This window comes from Stigmatopora nigra, chromosome 3 (genome assembly GCF_051989575.1).
Source record: "Stigmatopora nigra isolate UIUO_SnigA chromosome 3, RoL_Snig_1.1, whole genome shotgun sequence".
In the NCBI taxonomy this organism is placed as follows: Eukaryota; Metazoa; Chordata; class Actinopteri; order Syngnathiformes; family Syngnathidae; genus Stigmatopora; species Stigmatopora nigra.
Genome location: NC_135510.1, coordinates 15,237,338 through 15,259,854, shown reverse-complemented (window position 1 = coordinate 15,259,854; position 22,517 = coordinate 15,237,338). Strand labels below are relative to the sequence as shown.

At 37.3% G+C, this 22,517-nt stretch overlaps 1 protein-coding gene across 2 annotated transcripts in view; it reads left to right on the top strand.

Annotated features, from left to right (window-relative positions):
• dagla (diacylglycerol lipase, alpha) overlaps nucleotides 1-22,517 on the top strand; it is a 29,352-nt gene that overhangs the window by 2,877 nt on the left and 3,958 nt on the right. For both annotated transcript variants that reach the window (XM_077714026.1, XM_077714025.1), the window contains exons 3-20: nucleotides 8,962-9,063; nucleotides 9,216-9,427; nucleotides 9,562-9,663; nucleotides 9,916-10,054; nucleotides 10,146-10,233; nucleotides 11,622-11,756; nucleotides 11,965-12,042; nucleotides 12,307-12,431; nucleotides 12,685-12,835; nucleotides 13,733-13,816; nucleotides 14,076-14,153; nucleotides 14,457-14,537; nucleotides 14,714-14,856; nucleotides 15,762-15,830; nucleotides 15,909-15,981; nucleotides 16,125-16,333; nucleotides 17,712-17,838; nucleotides 21,712-21,878. In XM_077714026.1, the coding sequence (XP_077570152.1) occupies nucleotides 8,969-9,063; nucleotides 9,216-9,427; nucleotides 9,562-9,663; nucleotides 9,916-10,054; nucleotides 10,146-10,233; nucleotides 11,622-11,756; nucleotides 11,965-12,042; nucleotides 12,307-12,431; nucleotides 12,685-12,835; nucleotides 13,733-13,816; nucleotides 14,076-14,153; nucleotides 14,457-14,537; nucleotides 14,714-14,856; nucleotides 15,762-15,830; nucleotides 15,909-15,981; nucleotides 16,125-16,333; nucleotides 17,712-17,838; nucleotides 21,712-21,878 (2,156 nt within the window). In that variant the 5' untranslated portion in view covers nucleotides 8,962-8,968. The remainder of the gene's footprint in view (nucleotides 1-8,961; nucleotides 9,064-9,215; nucleotides 9,428-9,561; nucleotides 9,664-9,915; nucleotides 10,055-10,145; nucleotides 10,234-11,621; nucleotides 11,757-11,964; nucleotides 12,043-12,306; nucleotides 12,432-12,684; nucleotides 12,836-13,732; nucleotides 13,817-14,075; nucleotides 14,154-14,456; nucleotides 14,538-14,713; nucleotides 14,857-15,761; nucleotides 15,831-15,908; nucleotides 15,982-16,124; nucleotides 16,334-17,711; nucleotides 17,839-21,711; nucleotides 21,879-22,517) is intronic.

Genomic DNA, 22,517 nt, shown 5'->3' with positions numbered 1-22,517 from the left:
GGTTTTCGTTCCAACCTGTAAGAGGAAACTTTTGCACCAATGTGGTATCCAAGAGGTGCAATCAGTGGATTGCAGTCAGGTGCTTGTTTTTTTTTAGGCAGAAAGTTCATTGGTTAAACTGTTTGTGTTGGATCGGTTGGAACAAAAACCTACCTGGTGTAGAGGTTCACTGGCCTGACTTCGGTTTGGGCTGTTGCCGGCTCGATTTCCGCTGGTGGCTCTGTGATTTAGTGTGTATGGTCGTTTGTCTTTCTGGGCTTGCGTGGATTGTCTCTGGGTACTCTGGTTTCCTACCACATCCCCAAAATATGCAGGTTAAGCTTGTTGAAACCTAGGTATGATTGTGAGCGTGAATGGTTGTTTGTCTCCTTGTGCCCTGTGATTAGCTGCCCACCAATTCAGGGTGTCCCACTCTTTGGTGGCCACGATTAGTTGGGATATGCTACAGCACCCCTGTGACCTTTGTGAGGACAAGAAGTTCAGAAAATGAATGGGAAAAAGTGGTTTGTGATATACAAGCTTTGCTAAGGTGTTGTTCTGAGAATAAGTTTCTGACGCTACACTGCCCAGGGGGCCGGTAAGGTAGTGGTGTTGTGGTTTTTGGAGCCAAGTCACGATTCTCTCCTTTCAAATTGTTATCATTATTTTTTAACCTAATGGAATTTGTATATGTTCTTGAGTTATGATGCATATTTTGTGCAGACAAGTTGGCACCTGACATTTGCGCACGTCACTGGAAAACATCCTTATATACAAAAAGGCACACTGATACATCAGCTGAAACATGAGAAAATGGAGAGGAAGGAGGTGAAAAGGATTGAGTAGGAGGTGGTGGGTGAAAAAGATAGAGGAAGAGGCAGAGGGAGAGTGGGAGTGAGTGGCACATGGCTTTCAATCTAAAAAAAGATGAGCGGTGGTAAACCAAAACCAAAATCTGGCTTTGTTAGATAAGGCAGAGCAAGGCGAGAAGAGAAAATGAAGGTTTCCTCTACACCGAAAATGGTGCAGATGCACTTGCTTGTTTCCATGCTCACAAATGTCCTCTAAAATATGAATAGTGAATGAGTGTATGCGTAGGAAGGAGAGAGCGTTAGGAAAGGGAAGATTGCAGGATGGGCTGGAGAACTGAGAAGGTTGGGTTTTCTTTGGATGGGTAGCATGCTGATGTTTTGTGATGGGTTGTGGAGAGATTGGTGGATTAGAAACAGCAGGGAAATCTGTAAATGTGACTCATTCTGAAGGGGAGCAATGTAATTCTCTGCTAAACAAAAAGAGTGAACATAGAGGAGATAGCCACTTGAACTGTACACCATTATAACAGATCACTGTCTCCTCGCCACTCAAGATAGGCCCCGTTTTCATACTTTACAAAACACAGCAATGTGGATTTTCATGCCCGCATAGAGAAGTGAATGCAGCATGTCTGCGAATTTGGCAGGGCACTTTGCGCCGAGAAACACATACTGAGGTGTGTCTTTGCAGACATGCTAGGTGCAAGTGACAGTTTCATGGATGAGTCCCCTTTACTACTTTCTCAAAGAAAGGGTTCTAAGTTTCCTCGAAGCATAGACCGTTGGTCTAATGTAATATTAGTGAGCCTGGTTCTGAGGCTCTGATAAACAGATGTGCAACTCTGCAGACATGTCAGATGGAAACATATCTCCAATTACCTTTGAACTGCAAAAAAATCCCCTCTATTTCGTAATTATTTTCATGGGAAGGGTTGTGAATTGTCAGTTTAGCATATTTTAATTTTCTGCAATTTATGTGTAATTACTCTTTTCCCAATTGGCAGCATTCTTCAAATATGGAATTCAAGGTGTTTCACAGGGACGGCGGTTGCCTTTACACAATGTTATGGATTTCCTCCCCAGCCAATTTAAAATTTTCTGTTGCTTGCAGTTCCATATAAATGTACAATGTGCGTTTCCACCTCCTGGATGATCAAAACATTTTACCTTTACGCAACATCCACTAAATTATCCAAGGATGATGTCAATCACACCATAGCGTGTCGTAGCCTGCTTTTGTTGTAACTACGGTATATCATCTGATAATTTCTAACAGAGAGTGTTCCGATTGCAGATTTTTGTATGTGAATCAAGAGGATTTTTAGTGTGCGAAAAATTGTTTTGCAATATACCTATGGATTATTTTAATTCCTTAAGAAAATAAGACAATATGGGAAATTGAGCTCAATTGATAGTGATTTTCTCGACTTTTATATTGTCTCTGCATTTTCTCTTTGTTCTGCAAATTTGTTTCCTTAATTTGAATAAAACTATTAAACTTGGTGCGACAACAAGCTTGTTTGCTTGTAGTTTATGATTAAAAACATTTTCCTATGCAAGAAAAGCCAGCAGTTTGCATATTATTTGTTATAGTGGAACAGTAGCAAGATCATATGTCACGTTGACTTTGTTTTTACTATATGTATATACTCTTTTTTTACAGTCTGTTAAGAGCAAGACAAACAGTGATTTCTTTTGCCTCAGTTACAGTGCTTACAAAGTAGGAGCCTAAGAAGCCTCTGTGCCTCCACTTGGCGTGTTGCGAAGTGACGGGAGGGAAATAGGGAGGGGTAGCACCAGCTGCAAGTCATCCAGGATCAACCTACTGTGTCTTTTGGGCTGCATCCTTGTTACTATCATATGGATTATCAGATGTGGCTGCTGTTTTCTAATGTAATATGTTTAAATTCAAGAGTTTTTCATTGTGGATTTTCATTATGGTATCTTATGGACAATTGTAACATTTGATAATTGTCCACAATTTAATTTTGCAACTAATGCATACCCTTGCCTTTTGTTTCATTGTAAATGTCAAAGACAAAGCTATAATGACTGAGTAGGAGCCCTGTCATTGTTGTTACATCATTGTTGTTGGGTCACGTGGGTAGAGGTCAGGGCCTGGCACATAGCCATACACTCAGTGTCTCACAAAGGCTCTGCTCACGTGCAGAAATGTAAACGTCTCTTTACAAAATCTACATTTGCTGTTTTGCTTCAGAATGGATTCAGATGGTGCTGAGTCATACTGTACTGTTGGACAGAAAGTCAGTGAACTTCAGGTTTTAAGATGCTTTTTTTTGTTCTTTACTACCATCCACAAGTAGCATTCAAATTGTGCAAAAAAAAATCTAGGCCAGGAACAAAACGGTGCAATAGGGGTATTACCAAAAAAAAGGATTAATTAAAAGGGCTGTGAGATGCCCATCTTTTACGCATGGTTTTATGTGTCCTGCTAAAAAGACACTCTCTCAAGGTTTTTAATTACACCTGCTACTTTGGGACTGCTGTGTCAGAACGACGTCATCCTCTACCATCAGGTGATTCCTCCCTATTATATGCTTTCATGTCTCGCTGTCATTGCCTACCCGGCAGATTGAGAGTTCCGTTAGAGGGGGTCCGGGTGACGCTTGCTAAGGAGGGGAAAAAATATTTGCCAAGGGTGTTTCTGCCAGGAACACAGCCCCAGACAACATAGCCTCCAGGATTATTAGGACACACAACCCCTCCATCATTAGGTGATGAGTCATGGGAGGGGAACATGTCTTTATTAAAAGTACAAATATTTTTTTCCAGTAGAGTGCATCTGTCGATCTATCCATTACAAGGAAACAACAACACAAATATGCCCAAACCCTCAGAAAATATATTTAAAAGGCATAGGCTTACTTGAGACATACCGATCAGAGCGGACTAGTTCTACCACTACATTTTCGGCTTGCTCCGTCAGGGGTCACCATCACGAATCCTTTTTTTTTTTCCATTTCACCCTGTCCTTTGCATCCACCTCCCTTATATCCACCACTTCATGTCCTCCCTCACTACATCTATTTATACTCTCCTATCTTAAACTGTAGCCCTATTCCTGACAGTTCCACCCTCAACATACTTCTACCAATATAGTCCCTATTTCTCCTCTAGACCTGCTCAATCCTCTCTCTCTCTCTGGCGTTGTCTACAAAATATCTAACCTTCACTGTCCCGCTTATCATCACAAACGATCATTTCTAATCCTATCCACCCTAGCATCTTCATCCCCGCTACTTCTACCGTCACCTGCTATCTTTTCCTCAGTTACTGTCTCTGAAAAACTGGGGAAATACTACACAGACTGATTGTGTCATTTTTATTTTGTGTTGTTTCAAATAATGAGATGAGTTTGGTGTTTTAAAAGGAAAAAATTGTACAAGTTGCAGCAGTTTGACTTGAATCTGTGTGTGTGTGTGTGTGTGTGTTTTTTAATTAATGTACTAGTATTTTAGGTCCTTACACCAGGAGCGTTTTCATTTTTGACCTACTGAGGCATAAGATTAATTTCCTTTGCATGTGAGTCATAGAGAAGAATGATTGATTAACCTAGCATTAAGTATAATTGCATTTTACAAATTGACCTTGTATTATGGATCAAAGCTGAAAACATAATTCAAAATTGGATCTTTTTTCATGGTATTTCCATTACATTCTAATGTATTTTGATAATTATGTTCACAGAGAATATATATGATAGTTAGTACATGTATGACCTAGACTACAGCATCACACTTCACGTCTACTTGTAGCACTCAAGTAGAAAATACTTAGTTTGGGTGGTTACTATTCATTATTCTAACACTGTACTGTGGAGCCAAGAAATATGACTTTCATTATCCAGATATGCGTGAGAGGAGCAAGGACATTGCGACATAGCAAGTGGCTAGTTGTTATTTAGTAGGGTGACATTGAAAGGAAAAAAGCCCCCATAAAGATGACATAAAAAATGAATTCTTCCTAAGTATCATGGAGGCAGTGTTTCAAGACTAAGCTAATAAATTACACTTGTCTACTAGAATAGTAAATTATTATAAGTGTGTGTGTAATTGAACTTACCAATTAATTTACCAATCAATCATTAAATTAATCAGTGACTACTATTTTCATAGTTGATTAATTGGTTACCCAAATATAGTCCAAACACAGAATCAGAGTGGACAATTATTCTTTTAAATGGAAAAATACCTATGGTTTAATCATTGGGAACCATGTTAAAACTATTTCCACCCCAAAATACGTTTCCTTGTTGATGCCCATTGAAATAGTGTTCCCTCGGTTATCGCGGTTAATGCGGACCGGGACCACCCGCGATAAGTGAATTTCCGCGAAGTAGGGATGCCCCTTCAAAAATGCTTAATTTGAATTTATTTAAAAAAAAAAAAAAAATTGTTTTTTTACCCCCCCCCCCTGTATACAGTACACCATATAGAATAAGGGTAGAGGGAGTGAAATTCACGTTATAACAAAAAAAACTAAAATATGTTGTCTCAATGTAATATTTTTATTATTTTTTTCCCAAAAAAAAGTCATCGAAGCTCCGAGTCCGCGGTGACTGAACCGCGAAATAGCGAGGGAACACTGTAATAGGGCCATTTAATATATTATATATTATATACATATCAATATATATGTGTGCATCTTACATAATGCTCCATTAAATTTTAGCATTTTTTACTGCATATTCCACTTCCAAATTTGTCTTTATTTTGTTCCAATTTGTCATTCAAAAATTAAAAGAAAGTAACCCTAACCCGACTTCTGTGAAAGACCTGTAATGCAGGTTGACCATGGTTCAATTAAAATGAAATGCTGCTATCGCTTTGTCGAAGCATGTTATGTGTTGCTGTCAGGTTCATTAATAATTACCTTCGTCCGTAATTATCAATAACTGCAGGAAGACATCTTATTCAATTATTGACATTTAATTAAATAGAAATGGATACAACAGGTAAAAGCCTCCGGAAGGGAGAGTTACAGCAAGTGTCCCTTACAACTTCCGAACGTCTCCTCGAATAGACATTTTCGTCCTATTCTTATGGTCACAAGTTACAGAGTTGTTGATCATTCCATCACGTATGAGTAAAAACAACATCTGGGACTACAATAACAATCAAGGTATTTTACTAATAACAAAAAACAGGGACTAGACCTAACAACATTTAGATTAGAGTAATTATACAACCTCCTTGACCTAAGAATCATATAATATAATCATAATCATATAATCGTTACATACAGAAAAACCCGAAGTGTACGGTTACATAACGATAACAATATTCTTGTTATTGTCCGAATAGCCCTGTCCTCGTCACCAAGGGCCCACCAAATCTCAAGGACCCAGATTGGGTGGATTGTTTGTATAACCATCCTGGAACAGGCTGTCTAGGTTAAAGATGACTTGGTGTGACCTTAACACTTTTGAAAAACAGAAAGAGAATGATTTAACAAAGTAATGAATTAATACAGAGAAAAGAAAGAGAATGATTTAATAAAGAAATGAATTAATATAACTATTATAATAGTAAAACAGAATAAACCCAACAGTTGCTCTATCAGTTAAAGAATTTCCTCTACATTTTTTTATTCCTGTAGCTGAATGATTGTCTTTTGTCTTACCCTTTTATATCCTGTATGGTCTGTCTAGTCACTATTTCCTGTCTTTTCCAAGCATCATTAATCATAAAACAGGCTGGTCACTTGAAAATTTAATTAATCTGGATAACGCAGCTAAACAGTATGTGCTCTTAAATAATTTAGTAAATTAATGGTCCAAAACTGAGATGTTCATCATTCCAGTCTATCGCTATGATGTCATTGAAATGCACTTGAGAGCCTGTGAGAGCAGTCAGCAGCCAAAAGATGCACATTAAAAACGGGCAACGATTTGGATAAAAAGAACCTTTATAGTATAACAAACCCAGGCTCTTCTGAGTTACATACATACACTTCTATTTTGACAGGTACTGTCTACGTATTAAATCTGTAAACTGTTATTTCCAGATACGTTAAATATCTTTGTGAATTTTGTGCATTTCTCTTGAACAGAGACACTGGAAGCCTTATGGTATTTTACCACTTACTTGGTGTGAAAGATCCAGCACGGATGTTGACATTGGTGACCTACTTAGTGCCAGTGTGCACATATTTTCAAGTCCTGACGTAGCAGGATATTATGTCATAAATGGTGATCTTATCCAAGATGAGATGTCATTGACAACAACAACAACAACATTCAATTTAGGCTGAGTAAAGAACAGTTTGAAAGCACCCTTAAACAATTCAGGTCTGTTTAGTTTTTATCTTAGAATAGTTTAGTTTCTATTCGTTTTTTTGTCTGAGGATATTTCCATGTCTTCTGCAGTATATGAACATGAATCAAACTTTGTATTTTGAATAATGTTGCTCGTATGACTCTTGCTGAATAGTAAAATTCATGCTGTACATCATGGTGATTATACTTACTTAACAAAATGTGATCACATATATACACCTTGACAGTATGATAGCACTTTACACATCATTAGGAAACCACTCACCTTCACTTGAATCTTCTATAAGGTTTTTATCAAGGATTATGTCAACGGGTGAATATGCATTTATAGGAGACGCTTCCAAGTCTGTTAAGAGGAAATTATGGTATATATGGAATCCCTGTTAATTGCAAAGGTTTGGAGGTATGACACTTTGCTATTTAATGTTGGAGGAAGGCAGGTACTAGCAACCTCTTAATGGCTGAAAAAAAGTGTTTAGTTAGGTATCTTGTTTTTGTACATCCTATATTTATTGTTAAAACAAGGGACAATACATTGGGTGTTTTTATGGTGTTTGGACCAAAGAAATATTTTAACAGTTCTACTAAAGTAGCTCACCATAAAGGATACAGCCTGGGTTTTCATTATAAGGCATGCATCAGCCTCTCTGTGGTTCCTTTCTTTCTCCCTCCTTTCTGCGGCTTTGAATTTTCAGTTCATTTCATCCCAGAGGCAACTCCAATAAATGGTCTGCTGTGCTTTTCAACAAAGAGATGACCAGGGTGATGTGAAGGAATTTTATTTTACAGGGTTTATGACCATTGTCAAAGCGTGTTCAGTTTTTCCTTTTTTCTCACCAAGTAAAATAATCCTCAAACTCTTTTACTTGTTGTTATATTCGATTTTTTTTTTACATCCAATTCATAGCTGAAATGACCAAAATCATCTCAAAATATCAGTCATTTATATTTTTAAGACTATTATTCAAACCTCTGCTTAGGGAAACGTTTGCACCATCTCATATCGTTTTCTGAACCGCTCTATCCTCACTAGGGTTTTTCTTTAATTTTTACTGCTAAGGTTACTTTATGTCAATTCCACTTTCTTTGCATACAGATTTTTATTATACTCTATATTTTGTCTGATAATAATTCCATGTCTCCAGCAGTATATGAAAAGGAATCAAACTTAGTATTTTGAATTATCTTGCTTGTATGATGACTTCTTCCGAATAGTTACATTCATATTCCATCATACTGTTGTTGATCGATATCTGCTGTCCACTTAAGTCCAATTGTTTGTGATTTCACCTACTCTTTTTTTTTATTTTTATTTTTTTTTTACCTTGTGCTGAAGATATGATTGTAACCGACACATGCATATATCATCAACAAATACAGTAATAATAATGCATTTTGTTTATATAACTCTTTTATAATACTTTATATTATATATGATTCAGCCACATTATCACACGCACACACACACACTTTTTTTCTTTAATGTTTCAGTTTTTGACAACTGAATCCTGATTCAACATTACTGGTTAACATTGAAATAGGAAGGAACTTTTTTTCAATAATACTCAATTTAAAAAAAGTTATATTATGTTATATCTGCCTACCTAATAGGAGTAAAAAGTCCCCTAATTTGCAATAAGAGCATCATTTTTGCGGTAACCATACACCTGTGCACATCTGGTTGCCATGGTAGCTACACACAATATAATGTATTAGAATGTTTACCATTGTAATGCTGAGCTCTTCAGCAAGATGCTCTTATACAATATGCACAATTTTATGGAGCTTTAATAAATTGTTCATGAAAAAACTTTAGTGTTTTTGGTGCAGTGCCCCCTAATCACTCTTATTCTTGACATGACTTGCCCACAGGGCAGTAATGCCTGGAATGGTGATGTTTCGGCGGCGCTGGTCAGTCGGCAGTGATGACCTGGTGCTGCCTGCCCTTTTCCTGTTTCTGCTACACTGCATTTGGTGAGCCTGTTTTCGTCATCAGCATTACCTATTTCCTAAGTAGGGGATAAATAAAATGTAGTCCATTCTAATCTTTGTTGTTAATTGAATTGTTTTTTTGGGGGAGTATCTACTCTACATGTGTCACAATTTTACTGTGGTGTCATTTTCAGGCTGGTAGTTCTGTCCGTGGTTCTGTTCGGCCTTCCCTATGGGTCTGACCAGTCCTGTTCTATAACACTGGTGGACCATGGTCGAGGATACCTAGGCATATTGGTCAGTTGCCTTATCTGTGAGAGTGCCATTATGTGGTTGAGTATGAGAGGCAGTATCCTCTACACACAGCCCAGGGAAGCTGTGCAATATGTTATATATATCCGACTGGGTAAGTTACGTCACTTAGATATATATACATATATCACCTTATTTATACTTCTACTTCACTTTGTTCTATGTTTTTATTTTGGGTGAAAAAATAGTTGATTTTTTTCCCAATTGATTTTTTTTCCCTTTCTTCAGCCATTCTCCTGGTGGAGCTTGTGTATGCAGTAGTTGGAATTGCCTGGCTTGTTCAGTATTATCAGCCTTGCTCAGATGTCACTGCCAAAAACCTAGCTTTGGGTGAGTCAAACGCAAAGTCAAGGTAGATTATTACATCCCACTGGTATTAATTATATTTATAATCCTTCATCATCTGTGGCTCCATATGGATATATTTGGTAATTCAACTCCATAGGATTTGTGTTTCTAACAGCATGTATATTTCAAATACAATTTGTACTGTAGAATGCTTGGTACATAGTGTACATCTACATTAATCTATCGTTTGATTTGACTGTAATGTTATATAAATATTTTTACATTCTGTTTTAGGAATTGTTGCATGCAACTGGCTAGTGATATTCAGCGTCTGCATTACCCTTATGTGCACATTTGATCCGACCGGTCGCACATTTGTCAAACTGAAAGCAACTCGTCGGCGTCAACGAAACCTTACAACGTACACGCTAAGGTAAAAACAATTCTGTTTCTTTGTTTGAAAAATCCATATCCCTATTGTAGTCTGTATTTGGCTTAGCTAACTATTTGCATCTCATCTATAGGCATCGACTTGAGGAAGGCCAGGCCAGCAGTTGGAGCAGGAGACTAAAATTTTTCATGTGTTGCACTAGAGCGCAGGACACACAATCAGTGAGTCACGTCAATTCATTTTACTGAATTATAATGTCTTTTAATACATACACAACGGTACACAGTGGGTCCTCAGTTTACAAAGGTACTGGCATATAATGTTTCAATGTTATGAATTACATAAATATGAAGCTTATTCGCCGATCAGATGTCAACAATGGATTTTTTAATTGAATTTTATCATAATGTTTTCTAGTACTTATTTGATTTAACATGTTATTTTTTGCTTGTTAAAGGGTGTTTGGGATATTCTGTTGATATACCGTATTTTCTTTTTGCTACTTTTTTCATGGTTGTGTTAGGCCTGCGACTTATGTCTTTTTATTTTTTTACTCTGATTATGTCGTTTTTTTTTAGGGTTTAGTTATCCGAAATACTCTTAATTTGTTACACTTAACAGGTGCCTATTTTGTCTGGGGTTTTTCTTATTTTACTATTACTTTAACGTGTCATGTTTGTTCTTTGTTATCGTATATATTAAAATGCAGCCCCCTAAGAATGCGATTTATACTCCATTGTGAACCATTAACCATTATTTTTGGCACTTGCGTTTTCACCCGCTTTATTAATCGCCTCTGCTTCTTACCTGCTTCGGTTTACGTCCACCTCCTTCCCGCTGCTTTTTTTTAAAATACTAATCATTTCCATCACTGTATCTAATTTCTTCCTCATCTCTCCAAAGAAATACCAGTCATTGTATCTTGACGTTCAGTGACAAGCTCATTTTTTTTTTTTTAATCACAAATGCCAAGGAGTCCTCCTCGAACGGAGGTCAAATGTTGTTTTTGTGAGACAGCCAATGGAAGGATAGCGGAGTGTAGGGAGATTGTCAATCATAACACAATGCTGCAGCAAATATTTCAAAATAAAATAACAGATTGAGGAAATATATTTACGTTTTGTGTGATTTCATAACTTGGGTCTTGGTTTTGTAATCGGAACATTTCATATATAGAACCACTTGTAAGTAGAGGTATCACTGTACATTATTTTCAGATGGCATAAGTACTTAATGCTATTTATTGTATCGTGTTATACTTGCGGCTAGTTGAGGGTTTACTTTTATTCTGGTGTGAGTTTGGAACGTTTTCTCTATTTATTCCCTATGGTTGATTGATTGTCAACCAGTTCAGGGCTTACCCTGGCTCATGCCAAAAATCAGCTGGCATAGGCTGCACGAGCATGCCTGCACCCTATCAATAATCAGTCGTGTAGAGAATTGATGAGTGTGTCATTTTCAATCAAAGGAAGTGAAACTGGATAATTCCCCAGAGCACACTTGAGGATCTCTCACTCTCTTGTAAACCAAAGACCCCGTGTATCGATCTTTAAATGTGTCAGAAATGCATAGCATAGCATTCCCTAACATTTGCTGTTGTCGTCTGCAGGATGCATATTCAGAAGTGGCAAGCCTTTTTGCAGAATTCTTTAGAGATTTGGACATTGTTCCTAGTGATATTATTGCTGGCTTGGTTCTCCTGCGTCAAACACAAAGGTCTAAAAGATCATCTATCCTTGACCAGGTACGATAATGTATTCATAACACTCATTTAAAATGATGTTTTTCACATGCCGTGACCCTTGTGAGAATAAGTGATACAGAAAAGCAAGGAATGTTATGCACACGAGCCTTAAGAAGACAGTAAATAAATACTAGTACTTATTGTAGACAAAAATAATCAATGATTATTTGAAATAACGTTGTTGTTGTTGTTGTTTTTCACCCAACAGAGTAGCAATGATATTTTAGCCTTCCTGTCTGGTATGCCTGTCACTCGAAACACCAGATATCTGGATCTTAAGAACTCGGTGAGTCTTAAGCTCTATATATGGTGAACATATGAATAGATGAATGTAAATCTGAACAATCTTCTCCTTCACACTGCCCACTTAAGTCAATACTATTACAATACAGAAACCCCTCATTAACAATTTTGTTGACCTGGACAAAGATCTGATATTCTATTTTTCCTCCCTCATACGGTTAATGGTTTAATACGCTGAATGGTGTAATTGTATTTCCTTGTTATTGTCTCTTACTTGTGTCCCTATATATTTTTTATTATCATGCAGACTGAGATGGGGATGTACAAGGATGTGTGCTACTACATGCTCTTTGCTCTGGCTGCATATGGTTGGCCCATGTACCTAATGAGAAAGCCAGCCTGTGGACTGTGTCGCCTTGTTAGCACCTGCCCGTAAGCACGCAAAAAAAAAAACCTGCACAATTTGTAGTTAGTTTAACCTATGTGGCACATATCTAAGGATGATATTTTCACATTTATCAACACTTGCCAAATTGTAATCCTCTGAGAATGAACTGATCAAGTATTCTTACACAGAATGCAATGGATTAAAGTATTTTACATACATTATAATTTCCTTTTGTGCATCTTCATATTTTCTAATCTTGTTCTATCTTGTTTTCTTTTTTTTTTTTTCTCTTCTCAGCTGCGCAACTGTGTCAAGCTCACGTTTGTCCCAGTCAGTGACAGTGGAGGAGGACAATTGTTGTGGTTGTAATGTTTTAGCCATACGCAGACAATTCTTGGACCGGGAATTGAAGCAAGTTCAAATAGTCTACACTTCCTGCCATGATGCGGTTTGTATTCTATCATAATTGCAATTGTAGTTTCTGAGTATGTACTCCCTCTATTTTATCAGTTCCTGTTTTTATGAAGAAATGTTTAAGTTTCTACTGTAAAATGAAACTGCTAGACTGGCACTTCACCTTTAAAAAAAAAGAAAAAAAAAGTGAATTAATAGGTTGCCTAAAATATTCACAGTTCAGTTCGATACCTACAGACATTTCAAACACTTGAAAGCAAATGTAGGACCAGACTTAAGTGTGACTAACAGAAGTTTGTAAGTTAAAGACCAGGTCTGATGTGCCACGTGTTAGAATTTCCACTGCTCTGTTGTTTCCACCATTGTAGAGTTCCAACTTTGTCTGGTATTAACATCGACACTAAAACAATTTGACAGGGGACTCATGGCAGATGTTTCCATGATTTAGCAGCTGCATAAACACGTTAAATCATCAAGAACAAAGTCACACATCAAATAAACAATTTGAATTATGCCAACTTGGCTTTCTCACAATGGAAGTACATTCTGTTACGTGACAAATGAAGCTTCAATACAAGATAATTGGGTGAGACAATTAACCTATAAAAATACAATCGCAATTTTTAAGTTTAATGGCACACTCTCATGGACTTTTACGCACAGTTGAATGATAGAAACCTGTTAAACACTTGAAAACAAACGATCAATACTCGCGCAGATCTATAAGAATTAAAGTTATCTTATTTTTGGAAAAATTTTGGCTTAATGCCTGTGACTTTCTTCTGCATGTTTAATTTAGATAAGTGAAACCTCACTGAAAGTAATGCATACAATTAATAACAAATAATGCATTCAATTCTGCAGTCTATCCTTGCTGTAACTCTCAGCTCTTGTCTAGTATATATATTTTTGTCTTCTATACATCTTCCAGGTGTACGAGACTCCCTTTTTTGTGGCAGTAGATCATGAAAAGAAGAAGGTTATCATCAGTATCAGAGGAACATTGTCACTTAAGGTGAATATTACTATTGTCCCTACAAAGTTTTAAATCTCAAACTTGTTCTACCTTTGTCTTTTGTCATTGTGGTTTCATAATATCAAAGCAGTACTCTGATTTAAAATGTCCTGTATGTTTAAATAGAATGTGTATGTATATATGTATATATATGTGTGTGTGTGTGTGTGTGTATATACATACATACATATATATGTATGTACTGTTGCAGTACTATATAGTTTAACCACATGTTTTCTCTCCTTATTTTAATCCTCAGGATGCATTGACTGATTTAACGGGGGATTCTGAGCGTTTACCAGTGGAGGATCAGCATGGGACTTGGCTTGGTCACAAGGTGAGAGCAAAAACATTTCAGATTTATTAAATTGCAAAACTGCAAACCTCCGTCGACTCCATTTCAGGAGTACCCTTGTCCCATTTCCTGTGTTTTCTAGAGTGAATGTAGTTCAGGCAAACTCTACATTGGCTCCAGCATCCCCTGCGACCCTTGTTAAGATAAAGCAGTTCAGAAAATGAATGAATGAATACATTAGAACATAATAAGCAATACAGAAAATTGATGGTTTACTTTGAGACTTGTGCTGCAGAATTATATCTTATATTGTACTACATTTAATCTTTCTGCCTTTCATCATAGGGAATGGTGTACTCAGCAGAGTACATTAAGAAGAAACTGGAGCAGGAAATGATATTGTCACAAGCTTTTGGAAGAGACTTGGTATATTGGCACATTCACAATCATTGTCTGCATGATTAATGGATCATATATCAATGTAACTGTTCATAACAATGCTAGTGTTGTTTGAGCCATGTAATAACAGCATAATGGTAATGAAGTCTGGAAGAAAAGTATTTTTACTATGGCAGTGTGATGATTCACGTCATCTCTTATAGAACAAGGGCACCATGCATTATGGACTGGTGATAGTAGGCCATTCACTTGGTGCCGGCACTGCTGCTATTCTCTCTTTCCTACTGAGACCTCAGTATCCCACACTTCACTGCTACTCTTATTCCCCACCCGGTGGCCTTCTTAGGTAAGTATCTATTGCACATAATGTAGCTTTTGACAGTTATGGACAACAAACTTTTGGAAGTAATGCCTTTTTAAATGAGTAACTTTTGTCTAAAATAAATACCATTCATCCCACAGTATTTTTATTCTCATGCTGAAAAATAGATACACATTGTCAATTAGGTACAATGTCATCTCAATTTCACATACAATAATCACTTGAATAGCGTCGTTAATGTTGACCAGTCATAGCCACGATAATCGAAAAATCAGAAAGTAAGGTCAACCCTATTATAACTTCCTATTTTTTTCTCTTCAGTGCTGAGTGACTTCCGCTTGCAAGTTTCCCTGTGGATTTTCACATTGGATGAACTTAAAAAATAATAATGTATATATATTTTTAGAATAATTGATAGCAGAAATAGTAGATATATCTATGATTTACAGAACCAAATTGAACTAACCATCAGAATGGACCGTCACACATTATTCTTGGTTACTAATTAAGCATTGCTGACTTTTAAGCCGATTTTGCACATAATATACTCAAATACCTATTTCAACCTTGTGTTTGGAGGAAGCTGTGGTTAAGAGCATGTATTGAAAATAATAAAACACCAGACAACATGAATGAGTCTGAATGATAGTAGTATCCCTGAAATGTACATAATTATTAACCGAATAGGTTTTATCATTGGAAAAAAAATGTAGTGTTAGGATATGAAGGTAATTTTATTTCAGAGATTGGATGACTTGCTTAAATTGCATTGACTTCATGAATTCAATTACACATTTTCGCCCTACTCGCCATGAAGTTTTCTAATTACTTGTTGAACTGTGTGATATTGCATTAGACAGGTCGTAAAGCCTATTGAATGAATCTGTCTGTTGTGCTTATATTTCAAATCACACCCTCTATTCAACTAGTGGGGATGCCATGGAGTACTCCAAAGAGTTTGTCACCTCAGTAGTTTTAGGCAAAGACCTCGTGCCAAGGTAATCATTTTCCTTGTAGATTGGAATTCAGTTTTTTTTAGAGTCATACACTTGCTCAGAAGAATTTTTTTTTTCTAGGCTGGGCTTGTGTCAACTGGAGGGATTTCGTCGACATCTGCTAGAAGTCTTACAGAAAAGTAACAAGCCAAAGGTAGGCTACACTTTATATCATCTCTACTGGACATTAATGTAACATGGATTTGCAAACATTATGGACTGTAAAATATTCAAAATCCTTAACTGCAAAATGCAGTATTTCATGGATGGAACTGGTTTGTGTTTTTATTGCCACAGTGGAGGATCATTGTGGGAGGCACCAAATGCATCCCAAAATCTGAGCTTCCTCTTGAGGAGGAGGAACCCCCATCTCAGCAAACGGCACCCCCCAGCAGTCGTCTGTGGCTCCACCCCAGTGACCTCAGCATCGCCCTCTCAGCCTCAACCCCCCTCTACCCTCCTGGCCGAATCATCCACGTGGTGCACAACCATCCACCAGAGACTTGGTGAGAGTTCATTTCAGAGATCCACGCTTCTCTATTTTGTGTCAGAAATTCACTCTGGCTACCCTGTGTTTTTTTTTTTTTTGACTCCGTCACCTCAAGTGGTGGGCAACCACCAATTTAAGTTTTTTAACAGAGAATGGATGGTGAACAATGTGTATTTAAGCAGATGTTGCAGTTGGTATTTTCCTGTATTCCTAACTGCATTTAGATTTTTTTATTTGGCCACTTATACTATAATTGCCTCTTAAACTTTGCTGCTTTGATGAGTTATTCTAAGCGAGCTTTCGTTGGTCACATTAGCATTATTCCCTTCATTAATGCCTTATGCTCTTAAATTTTGATGCTTTGATGGGTTATTCTAAGCGAGCTTTAGTCGGTCACATTTGCATTGTTCCCTTCATTAATGCATCCCTCATGTTGTCTCAAAAACAGTGAGGTGGATGTTAGATTAATCTACAGTAGTACCTCGAGATACGAGCTTAATGCGTTCCGGAACTGAGCTCGTATGTCGATTTAACAAGTAACTCAAATGAACGTTTCCCATAGTAATGAACTAAAAACAAATTAGTTTGTTCTAACACTGAAAAAACACCAAAAATAGATTATTGGATTGGATTTTTTTTTATTTTTTCTAATTCACCATGCATTAACGAAGTAACAAATAACTAGTGGTTTAATAGTACTAAAAGTAGACGGAGGGACAAGAGAGGGACAGAAAGAAAGAGGAGGTGGGGAGAGATATTTTGCATGGCAATGCGCTCCTAACATAACAAACAAATTTAAATAAACTGGGATTACGATGCAGACACTAAAAAAATAATTTTATGTAACCTTAAACTAAACTTAATCCTAATTTTGTTTTAAATTTTCATACATTTCTTCTCCCGGGTTGGCTCTATTTGCCCCGCCTTCACCCTGACCTGCAGATGCAATTTATCGAGGGTTGTTTGCTTTTGTCTTCCCTTTAAAATATTCCGAAAATGATGCACACAAATGTCCTCACAGTATGATAACGCACGATCACTTGCCAACTTGCCCGGGAAGTAGTACTTCTCTCATATTAGCGAACAAACTCCGACATTCACATTGACTAACGGGGAAAAGAAAACACTGAAAAAAATGCAATGCTCCGCCCAGTGCTCGTAGAGACATTACACGAGGGAGTTGCGACCAGAAAGACAGTTTCCATTATGTTCTTATGAGCAGCCTCTCACGTCCGCTGTATCCTCGTATATCAAAATTTGTCTCGTATCTCAAGATAAATATTTGCCTGAAATTTGACTCGTATGTCAAATTGCTCGTATGTCAAAGTATTACTGTATTTGTTTATTTTGCCCTATTGATTTGGTTAAAAAGAATCTTTCACACTCTCTTGTAGCTGTGGGCAGGAGGAACCAACTTACTCGGCTCTTTGGGGGGACAACAAGGCCTTCAATGAGGTCATCATATCGCCTGCCATGCTTAATGAGCACATGCCTCATATGGTGATAGAGGGTCTAAACAAGGTCAGTTTTCGCCATGCACATCCTGGTGGTTTGTCTTAACTTACGTGGTGTTGGCTTGTCATGGGAATTATTATCTAATTGCTGAGTGAAGGTGTTTGAATGGTATCCAGCAATGTTCAAAATTGAAATATCCATCCTTAATCTTCATCTTTCCTGTCATTTCCTTTTACCCACATTGCACTAATAGCAAAGCATGGGAGTCCTTCCTTCTCTTCTGTTTGATTCGATGGCAATGTTTGACAATGTGTTTTGGTGTCAGGGTGCTGAATTCTGTTTGCATGGGGAGAAACCACTTGGTGTATTGCCCATTCTTACGCCTATACCGAGTTAAATTTGTGGTGATGGTTCGATTAGGTGACGATGCCACCTTATGAAGATGTACAGTGGTATGGAAAAGTGTCCCCTCCTTTTCAAAGTCATTTTTTGGTGTACTTTTCCCACTTTAATGTTTATTATCAGACTATGATAACCGAAGTAAATTAAAATGCTGGACCTAAACAGGAATTCCATATCTTAAACACACAAAAATCACAGTGGAAAAACTGATTTGGCCTCCCATTGGTAAATTTATTTTTCATTATTTTTCATTCTCACTAATGACCTGTTTAGAAAGTATTTTTTTCTCATTAATAGCATATAAAACTGATTAGGCCCAGACTCTTTAAGCAAACATCTCCCACCAAGGGCACAGTGGTGACCTGGATAACATTTACAGAACTTTCAGGCTACTTAGTTAAGGTCAGTGTTCACAACTCAAAAATATAGAAGATACTTGTGGAAAAAATGACATGCCTGGCAGAGTTGCAAGCGTAAAACCGCTGGTCAACTAAAGAGCATGAGAGCTCAGTTTACGTTTGCAAAAAGAAAGGCGGTAAAGTGACGAAAAGAAAATGTAAGTTTTGGAAGGTTTGTGCCTTTTTAATACTTGTGTCACAACCATCTTATTTTATAAAGAACGTTTTCACATCAACTCTAATAGTGTGATGGTGGAAAGCTGCTTTGCTATAGATGATTGATTGTTTATAGCCTGATTTGCTATGACGAAACAATCGGTTGGGCATTGTTTGGTGAGCTGATTACACATGGTTTCTTCAGCAGGATGGTGATCCGAAACACACCAGTAATGTAGGAATGGCTTTAAGCATGAAAGGAAGGTTTTGGATGAGTTTGATTCGATTGAAATTATGCAGCACAATCTCCATAGAAGGCCATTCATTTTCAAACTCTCCACTATTGCTGAATTAATACAAACCAACAAGGAAGAGAAGGCTAGAATATAATCTCTACACTGATGTGAAAGAGCCAGCTATCGAAACTCTCTCTTAGTTATTGCTGCTGAGGGTGGCCCCACTTAATTGGGGAAGAATGCTGCAGATCAGAAGGTGCAATAAAAAGTCTAGGGGAGAGAATTTCCATTGGATACTTAGATGCTTCATTATCTGTTATTTCCATGATTCGTATTCTTAAACATTAAAGTGCGGACGCCATGCATAAATATAAGAATTTGAAAAGAGTGGGACATACATTTTCCCTATATTCTATACTCTTATTGAAGTGTAGCACTATGTGATTGTGTGCGAAACCTCTGATGTGTCTACAGGTGCTGGAACCATGTAATCCTCTGTGTGAGCGAGAGTCTCCGGAAGTGGAGGCGCTTGGGGTCTATCAGCCTACCAGTGGCACCACTGTGCACTTAACCCCGAATGTAGAGTCCTACACTAACAGTATTGCCCATGACCCATCTTCCCCCAACTATAACGACCTGTTTGGCAATGCCTCCCTTACAGAAACCGACTTGGCCGATCTCCCTTCCGTCTTTTCGTCTTCTTTTAAGGACGTTGTTAATCCATGTCACCTCCAGTCAGCATCTCTTTCAGTTCCAGAGAATTTATGCATTCCAACACAAACCCAAACCCACCCATCTTACTCTACCCTTATAGTGGATGCAATTCCCAATCCTGAAATCTTGCCCATTGAGGTCAGAGAAAACAAATGTAGTAAAGATGGTCAAAGAGTCAAAATTCAACAAGATATCTGTAGTTGAAAGACTGTATGGCGTTCAATGTTATCCTTAGCCTTTTTTGGGTCTATTTCATGCTTTTTGGGATTTTGTTCTCACTTCTGGCAACAGTCATGTGTGCTGTCTGTGCATGTGGACTTACACAGAGCTACACAAATGAATTTAAATGCGCTAATTATATTACTGACAAGTCTTGATGATACTGTGAAAATCTCAGTGAGATCGTTTTTCTTCCATTTGAAAGGAGCAAATTCTTTCTCTGAGACATTTGACTTTCACAGCCTTCATTGTGAGTCTTTTGCACATAGAAAGTTATGACTGGGGGCAAGAACAAGTTCAGGCAACTTCCCCGGAATATTAAAAAAAAATGCATTCCAGAGAGCAAATGACTCTTATATTGCATTTACTAAAGGTATTCCTCGCTCTATAGTGCAATTCAGCCTAACATAGAGAGCATACTGGGTAAAAAAAAAAAAAAATAGGATTTCTTCTTGCATCTTTCCTCCTCCAAAACCCACATTCAGCATTTTATTGTTTTCTAGGCTTTTGCATGTTTGGGCAAGTGATGTGGCATGGAACTCCTCTACTTTCTCCCTCTAACACGTTTTCTTTTGTTCACAAAGCTTCCATGGTAATAATGCCTTCTAAACTCACTGCACTTTCTTTCACAGATGGGTTTTCATTTGTATGGCACTTGTCTTTTTTCTCTATCTTTCCTGGAAACCGTCAAGTCTCAAGATTAGGAAAAACGATGGTGCTTATTGTTAATGCTCATTTATTAAATTATTACCCCCATTTTCTGCCTAGAAACGGGAGAGGGTTTTTTTCAAACAGAAATAGGATGTAGTGAACCTTTCATACTGTATGTTAAATAACTGTACTCAAGCACTGTTATATAATTGAAGCACAAGGAGTTTGCAGATATTGCAAGTCGTCCTTGTCCATTTAGTGCTTGTCTTTGTTAGTTTGCTTTCTGACTGTAGTTCTGCTGTTTTATTTTGCTCACTGTTCTAAATACCTGCAGGTTGTCATTTGCAGCAATCTTGCACGAGCGAGCCACTGGCAAGATCTAGCGATAGTATAACAAAGCTGTGTTTATTTGCAAACCTGCTCTTTGACTGATTATTCCCTTCTCTGAACATTTCAAATTTAAGTATTTACTATATGCATCATTCTGCAATTTTCTATTTTTGTGCTCACATTTGCATGTCCGCTCCCATTTTTTTCCCTAAATCAGTCATTTTTTTTACCTTATTAAAGCCAACTGCATATATATGTATATGTTTAAATGTTGTGTTGATGTTCTAGTGAGGTTTGTTGTAAATTGTATATACAGTCCTGCAATCATATGCTCGTATGCTGTTTCCTCAAATACTGTAAGACTCCTGAAAATATTCCTTAGGCTTACATGACTCCACAGTGGGTGTTTAATGTCAGTTGGAGTAGGCGTAAGATCACCTTTAGCATGCACTTACATTTATCTCAGCCATCATGTATTATCACAATAAATGCTTTACAGTATCTGTAGTTATACATAGCATGGAATTTAGACACACTTGCTGGTTAAAGCCATTATAAACAATTGAACCTTAGTATCCATTTATCCTTCTTGTAAATTGGGTGAGTATTTCTAGGCTATTGGTGATAGGAAAGTATACAGTAGACGGTGCATTTGTTATTGGTAAATACTAGATAACGTGATTATGAGGAATCAATTGTGCTACTTTAAAAACTGTTGTGTAGAAATTGAGTTTTGTCAGTGTTCATCCTCCTTTTGTTTCCGTTGACTTTATTTTAACTCTTCAGATGAAGCAGTTCCTACAGTCATGTGTGTACTTTTGTGTTGGTAACAGGTCCTGGAGAACTACAACAAAGGGAAAACAGCTTTGCTCTCCGCAGCCAAGATCATGGTGAGCCCGACAGAAGTGGACTTGAACCCTGAGAGTGTGTTCATGGCAGCATCTTCAACAGCCCACCAGCCAATGCCTACAGCCCACCACCGCAGGAACAGTAGTGTTCGGTGAGTAACGTTGTGGGTGTTTTGTGGACTAAAATATTTAGCGTCCTCCATAACGTATTGATTTATAGAAACTGAAAAGGCAATTTTAAAAAGTGTAAAAAAAAAACTAGTTTTTGTGAGGTGGCAGATTAATGACAAAATACACCGGATGTATCTTCCTTAATCTCTTCATAAATGGGAAAACTAATTTAGTCAAAGAATCAATCATATTTGCACTGCTGTGATGCTTCCAATTTAGATGGGAGATATAAGAAAATTATTTTTTTATGTAAATTATTGGCTCAAGAGTATTTGCCTGCCTCAGTGTGAAATTATACCAAGTAAATTTAGCGTTTTTTGCCTTATATATTTGGCTCAGCAGAGCATCTGGAATAAACACAATAAATAAATATACAAAATTGTTCATGGGTAATTTATGTATTTGGGCAACTAGCTGACAAAGCGTAAGTCAGGAGAAATGAGAGTTAAAAATATATTTTTCTTAAACTATTGTTTTTTTTGCATAAATATTTTAGAAACATGCATTTTTAGCACAATCTGTTAATAGTTGGGCTAAGAAGCATGCCTTTATAAGCACTCATACAGTATCACTCATCAATTTCAAACCAGCATTACCTGCTACTAATTTCTACTCTTGTT